The sequence below is a fragment of the Macadamia integrifolia genome, chromosome 13 (genome assembly GCF_013358625.1).
Source record: "Macadamia integrifolia cultivar HAES 741 chromosome 13, SCU_Mint_v3, whole genome shotgun sequence".
NCBI classification, from domain to species: Eukaryota; Viridiplantae; Streptophyta; class Magnoliopsida; order Proteales; family Proteaceae; genus Macadamia; species Macadamia integrifolia.
Window position 1 is genome coordinate 5,637,321 of NC_056569.1, and position 7,639 is coordinate 5,644,959.

General features: G+C 38.0%; 1 protein-coding gene across 2 annotated transcripts in view; it reads right to left on the reverse strand.

Annotated features, from left to right (window-relative positions):
• The window catches only part of LOC122058616 (protein FORGETTER 1), a 65,769-nt gene that overhangs the window by 32,155 nt on the left and 25,975 nt on the right, over positions 1-7,639 (reverse strand). Inside the window, exons 17-20 of one of the 2 annotated variants that reach the window (XM_042621251.1) lie at positions 6,870-6,963; positions 1,864-1,961; positions 398-533; positions 82-188 (exon numbers count right to left, since the gene is read on the reverse strand). In XM_042621251.1, coding sequence (XP_042477185.1) covers positions 82-188; positions 398-533; positions 1,864-1,961; positions 6,870-6,963 — 435 coding nt within the window. Of the gene's footprint in view, positions 1-81; positions 189-397; positions 534-1,863; positions 1,962-6,869; positions 6,967-7,639 lie in introns of both variants that reach the window. The other variant, XM_042621250.1, reaches the window with a different exon arrangement.

Below are 7,639 nucleotides of genomic sequence, written 5' to 3' on the forward strand. Positions count from 1 at the left end.
AAAAAAAAAAAAAGCAAACACCACCCAATATACAATTTTGACAAGTTATAAAAAGTTAAGAAAAAATCACAATGATCATACCTATACTCAGGTGCAGAAGCTTGATTTGACCGATGGGTTCTTCCAAACTGCTGAATAGCTCGATCAGCACTCCAAGGAAGTTCCAAAGTAAGATGGACTCTCCTCCTCTGGCATGAAAAGTTGAAAAGTATTCAGATCTTCTAAATGCAACTCATAAAGCAAATGGTGTAAGAAGACCCCTTTTCCAGGAGGTGATTTTAGTGACAGCATTCTCTTCCTATAACGCACCACTAAAAAAAAAAAATTAAACAAGAGCATCCTATAGTTAATTAATAAAAGTCATCATACAAATGATAAAATTGCAAAATCTACATACCTGATTCATTGCCCTTCTATCTGCTTGTAAAGAAACACCAGCTGAACCAGCTTCAGAAATTACTGCAACAAACTTTTTACCATCCATGAAGAGTTGCTTCTCATGCATATTGACCATTTCCATGGTCACATCCTTTCTGGAGAAAACACAAAAAAGAAGAAGAAAATATTGCATTTCAAACCAGTATTTTTTATGTTCTGTGAGGTCTATGCTTAAGCTTCATCATGAAGGTGCCAAGGAAAACTCATCAAGGCTATCAACCCATGGGGACAGGGGAAGCACAAGGATCATACCCTACACAATTTAGGGAGTTACACTAATGCAGGACCATGGTTGGTGTGGTGCAAGTTGGGTTGATTTGATCTGGTTCAAATCTGTTCCTACCAATTGGGTTATCACTTATCACCAGTGTCCAGATTCAATGAATCTGGCCAGCTCAGTTCGTTCCATTTTATTAGTATAATATTACTTGTAAAGACCAGGATAAAATAATATAAATTCCAGATCTCAATTTGAATTTAGTTTTCAGTCATTTGATCACTTTAGGACACCCAAACATTGTATACACAAGAAGGAAATATTCTCTTTCAGTTTGGGTTATCTTTTATTTATTATTCAAGAGTTTGGGTGAGTTAGGATACTCCAATCACAGGTCCAGTTTATGAGTCAGTCTAGGACTCATATTTTTCAGCCCATGATAGTAAGGGATTTCACTTACCTATTTGGGTTAATTTTAGGTACTGAAGTCAATCCATGCCACTCGTATTGTTACTCACGCATGAGTCTTTTCTGTTTTATCTTCTTTCTTTATTTAAACAAGTGTAAGGCTGTTCAGCCCCCACGACTTGATTGGATAGATTAAATTAGTTTATTTTGTTACTGAAGCTGTTGCCTCCTATATTCTCTCTCTCGTCTTTCCTCTTCTCTTTCCCCCACATTTCCGAATTTTCTTATTCTTCTTCTTCCCTGTGACTTCTCCATTACTAGATATGGAACTAAACTATCAGATCTTGCACGTATCAGCCATCAAATCATTCCTCTTCTCCCTTTTATCTTTACACAGCAAGCCCATCACTAGCAGATCATCTCTCTGATCGGCATCACATATTCTGCCAAAAATAATGCACTCAACATTATATCAAGACTTAAAATGTTTTAAATTTGTTAAAAAGAATACTTCGGTCAACATGTCTTCCCTCCTGTACGATTTAATTCCATCACTGTAATATATTTTCTTACATGCTTGATTTCTCTCATTCATATGAGTATTACATTCATTATGTAATTCACAGAAGATATGTACTTATGAGACTTAAGTTCCACACTTCAAAGCTTATGCCTTTCCACTAGGAAAATGTTGCATATTATGTAACAAACTAATGCTCTGGCATATGAATACTGTCCAAATACTGCATGCAATATAAAGAGGAATGCTAGCACAAACAAATAAGGGAGTGCAAACTCACGAGTTCCGTGCCTGATAAATAACACCTTTACCACTAGATGCCCTGACAAGCATGCCCCGCCTGCCTGTCATTTCTGCAACATTATCAGGGCCCCCAAGCTGCACAGACAGTAAACTAACTAGGTGATTTACTAGTTACTTGGAATTAACCGTTACAACAAGAACTAGCAGAAGATCATATGCACAGGATGACAAGATGACTAAATGAGCTGCTCTAACAATAAAAAAAAAATCAATAATCAACTGCCACAGGGGTCAACCTGAGATCCATACTTTGCAGGAAACTACTTAATGTATAGGTTATGTGTTGTCCCTTTCTTCTAATATTTTTACCAACAAATATTTGCCATAATTGGAGAAATACCTTCTTCCATAATGTGCTCTCGGAAGCAGCAGACGTTTAGGATCCAGTTCTCAGCAGGAGGGATGGTCAACTCCAACCATGAGAATGAAGAATTGAAGATAGAATTATCAGAGGGTGCATTTAAATTGGTGGAATTGATATGGTAGAAATAGAATTAACCCAATTTCACTATTTCGAGGACCTTTTTAGTAAGAGATCAGGGCTGAAGCCATTTCATTGTGACCACCTATTATGTAATTGAAGCTTTCAATTTTCTCTCTCACAAATCCTCTCCAAGGGGTAAAGAATTAAAGCCGGTAATATACCACATTAGGGAATTGGGAAATAGAATGGACCTCTCTTTTTCGACTTCCTTCTCCTCTCACCTTCGAAGTCTAAACCAAGCTAAAAAGCTAAATATCAACCTAAAAAAGATATTGATAATATTGCTCCTCATGTCAGCCATCTAGCTTGGGGTATTGGTGGTGAAAAACAGGGTGCAGTGCATTGGATATGTCTTATGTGGATGCTTTCAATGTGGGTACCGGATATTAGTATGGATGACCTAAGATGGTCTGGTCTCAAGTTTACATGGCACAACAAACATATTGGGGGTTCCAAAATTTCCTGCACGCTTGATAGATTCCTTGTCAATGAAGCCTGGCTGACAGCTTTCCCATCCTCCTCTGCTTCGTTTGATGTCCACAGCATCCCAGACTATAGCCAATCATCATTCCTAATCAAGCCTTACATTTCCTTCGGTCCCAAGCTTTTCAAATTCTTCGACATGTGATCATCCCATTCAGACTCTCTCCATTGTTTGTGATGCTTGGTCTATCCTAATTCACGTCCACTTCTCCCCTCTCATCTCCTACTCCAAGAAGCTCTGTAATGTCAAATGTGCCCTCAAGCTCTAGAACTCCTCAACTTTTGGTAATATCTCCACCACTATCTCGGACTCTCAGTCCATGCTTTCAGGTATCCAACTCTGTCTCCAATCTGATCCTTCCAATTCCCCCTTTGCCTCTAAAGAGCATTCGGTCTCTCTTGAGACCCTCTCCTTAGTTGCCCAAGAAGAGAGCTTCCTTTGCCAAAAATCTAGAATCAAATGGTTTGAGCTTGGTGATTCCATCTCAGCTTATTTTCCAACAAGGCTAGATCAAACAAAAACTCCATCTTCTCCTCTCCAATGATGGCTCCACCCTCACCTCGGTTCAGGACATTCAATTTGAATTCATTTTCTCCTTCAACTCCATCTTTAATCCTCCTCCCTCTATTTACTCCTCTTCGATTAACAATGACTTTTGTTTCAACTCCATCCCCTCTCTATAATATGTCCCCTCTGAGGAGGAAATCCTCTCAATTGTCATCTCTCCCATATGTCCAGGTGTTAAGAGGATTTCAACAGGATGGTTGGAGTGATTTGTCTAGCCTCCCCAGGAGGCCTCTTGGCAGTGGTGACATTGTCTCTTGGGCAGCTCCAAGTTTGCTTGGAATCATATCAGGTTCAGAGGTTCTATCAAACTTCGGCACCATCTGGTTTGGTTCAAGAACTCCATCCCCCATCACAGCTTCACAGTTTGGAAGTGCCTTCTCTCCCGCTGCCTCCCCATTCGATGCTTCCTCAACAGTCGACAGATTCCAATCTTCCTCTAGTGTTGAATGCTCCTGAAGATGTGGATCACCTGTTCTTCTCCTACCCCTTCTCTTTGGCAATTAGGCTTGGTCTCCTAGTCAAGTTCTGGCCTAGAAGAATGGTTATCAACAGTTTGATCAAGAGTGGATTTGGGTTGATATGTATTTTGTTGGGAACTTTTGTTGTGACATTGCTAAATTAGAATTTGGTGCAGCTATCTCCCATATGTAGTTTGAGCACAACCTCAGAAGATGGGACTTTTAAATCTAGATCTTTCTCTCAGATTTGGAACTCGTATCCTTTTTTAAGTAAAATCCAAAATCTAGTATCTCAAGGTCATATTGTTTCTCCCAAAAATAGGATGATTGTAAATTCTTGGGCCCTCCCCCTTCTCTCTTACAAGCTCAAGCTCCTTATCCCCACTTGTAAAAGTTGAACTTGTTTCTTCTACTTGTTTTCTCCTTTCTCTTCTTTGGTAATGAATTTCTTATTCACCCAAAAAAAAATTCCATAGGACTGTCATATGACCGGCTCTGATGTATGGTGCGGAATGTTGGGCAATTAAGAGGCGTCATACGGATAAACTAAGGGTAATAGAGATGAGGATGTTGAGTTGGATGTGTGGCAAAACTAGAAAGGACAAATTAAGCCATAACGAATGACCACATCAGAGCTGAGGTGGGAGTAACTCCAATATATGATAACCTATAAAAAAGTCATCTGAGGTGGCATGGCCATGTTTAATGGAGGCCTTGGGATGCTCCAATATGGAGGAGTGATTTGATTGATTGAAAGATTTAAAAGAGCTAGGGGCAGACCTATAATAACCCTGAGAGAGGTGGTGAGAAAAGACATGCATAGCTTAGGCCTTGTATCATGTCTGGCTTCAAATAGAGCTGATTGGAGAGCAAGGATCCATGTAGCTAACCCCATTTAGTTGGGACAAGGCTATATTGTTGTTGTTGTTGTTGTTGTTGGATAACTGAAACCAAATCTGAAGTGAGAGTGAATAATTAAGAAAGCAATAACCATTAAGAAATTGGTATGCCTATTGGGATATGGCTATATTGTTGTTGATGTTGTTTAACTGAAACCAAAGCTGAAGTGGGGAGTGATTAATGAAGGGAGCAATAACCATTAAGAAATTGGTGTGGCCAAAACCAAAGCACAAACCACGATATAGTTATAACTGATTATTGGTCAACTTCCTTTTCACTTCTTTTTTTTATGAACGCCTATTCACTTCTTTTATCATTTTTTTTTCATTCATTGATGGAGTGATTGGGAAATCTCTTTTGGTCATTTTATTGGTTGGGATTCTGTTTCCCAATGTTGTTGTGTAATAGTTCATTGGGTGGTGGTAGTATCTAAGTAATGGTTTGGCAGCATGTTCTGTATCTCCTCCACTTATATCTATCTTCTCCTCTTAACATATCCTTCAGTTGCCAACCAAAAAAGGGGGGAAAAGAAAAAAATAAAGCATAAACCTAAACAAAGAAATAATTGAAGACTCTGAAGAAATGGATTCCTAAAAGCTGCAACTAGAAGGATACATGCTCCAATTTTAGTTCCAAATCTAATGAAGTAACATTTCACTCCAAGAGAACTCACGTCAGAGAATGTAGCACAAATCTTGAGCAGTGAGATTGCATAAAAAGAGCATACTTGCATGTATTTCACATCTGAAAATAGTAAGGGACAGTAAAGAAGCAATTCACAAGATATTATAGTTATTAAGTCGGAAAGGCGACCGAGGTGTTTGAGGGTCTTCCGAAACGCTTTGGCAATAGGGTGGGCATAAGGTGCCACCTTATCAAATAAAGCGTTCTAGTGTTGTTTTTTTATATAACCATTTTATTTGGCCCAAATAGCATTAAAAATTATATAATTCTACTTATATGTTAATAAAGGTTAAAGATTCATACCAATGCAAGATATTCATCAGAAAAACAAATCAATAAAGTGAATATACTAACTAAGCTCATCTTCAACATAGCATATAATATAATTATGAAACAAAATCTATTTACTTCTATGAAAAATAGAAGGGGGGAAAAAGAACATTTTTTGGCCAAATTTCCATATGCATGAAAAACAACCACCTGAAAAATACATGTGAATAGAGAAGAGAAATGCAAATTTGAATAATAAAAGAGATATACAGATTTCAATCTCATTGAAGAAAGATCACCATTGTTGCTAACTTCCTACCACTGTCTCTGCTTTCACTGACAGAGTCGCATACGACAACAAACTAAACAGAAGAGAAAGAGATACGGCTCTGTTCGGTGACAGAGAACTAAAAAAAAAAAAAAAGAAGAAAAAACAGAAGAGAAAGAGGATCTTCGTTCGGTAACAGAAGAAAAAAAAAACAAAAAAGGGGGATAAGAAGAAGAAAAATAAGGGGGAAAAAAAAAATTACATTGCCAGAGCCGGAATGTTCTGAGGAATAGTCACCAAAGCTAGAATCGACGGAGGAAGTAACACCTGTGCCCTGGTTCTCCCAAACGAAGAAGAACACATCCAAAAGGATTTTACAATTTGTGACTTGTTCAACCAAAGGATGGTTTTCGACTGATCCCACATCAACCAAAGGGTTGTTTTTGACTTCATATAGACTTGATCCCATAGTTCTCAAGTGTATAGAATTCCCATAGACCTCCCAATCACAACAAAAGTTATGAAATTTGTGGTAATATATCAAAAAATAATAATAATAATAACAAACAAAAACATAAAAGGCATCCACCTCGGTCGTAAGGCATGGGAGGGCGTCGCCTTATGTGAAACCCATTAAGCGCATGACTGCCTTAGCCTAACCATACCGCCTTAACGCCTAAGGCAACGCCCTAATAACTATGGAGAATCAAAGGACAACCAATTAAAAGAGACCATTTTTCAGTACTCCATGAGCAAAAGGTACTAGGATTGAGCAGCTACCACAGCTCCCAAAGCGTCAGTTGGTTAAAGAGTTGAAATAAGCCAGAGAGACAGAAAATTAAAAAACTGCAATTCAAGTCATTAGTACCTGATCAATAATATCATCCAAAGGGTTGTTCGGAAGACCCAACGAACGGATTATCTCCAAAATTCTTGATTTGCGCTCTACAGCTGCTTCATACCTACTACCATGTATACAGAACAGTCAATCCTTTTCTTCGCAAAATAACCACTACAGAAAACAGGACAGATTCCCAAAATGAACGCTTGCAAGTGAAATAACTTCGATTAACATGAGATTAAAAAAAAAAAAAAATTGGCAGAAGGGGAGAGAGCTGATAGAAACTTAGAAACATGATGGGACACTTAAAGAATCGCAGAATTTTAAGATAAACCAGCAGAAAATGATGCAATCGTCTTTCCACAGCTACAGGTGTACCAACTGCATCAAAAGATGGGAAAACTAAACTTTACTTGTTTATTGTTTATCGTAGGGCACAGTTCTGTAATCAAATAAATACTTAAATCCACCTTAAAATTTCATTCAATTAGCAGAGAGATTAGTTTGTTTCATTGATGTTTGTTGGGGGAGGGAATATACGGGGGGATATAGTTGGAGAATTTTGGTAGAAAAGAAAACCTAATGGCTAAGTTTCTGTTCTGCTTCACAGCTTATTTGGATTTTGGAATGCATCATTCCAATAAGATCCCAATTTTTTCGGCGTTGGTTGCTAACTTCCTTATGCATAATAGAGATGAAGATGTTAAGATGCATGAGTACGAGTGGTAAGAAAAGAATCAGAAAAAGCTGTTTTTTTAAAGAACTTAGGAGTAGCACCAATAGATTTTTTTTTTTTT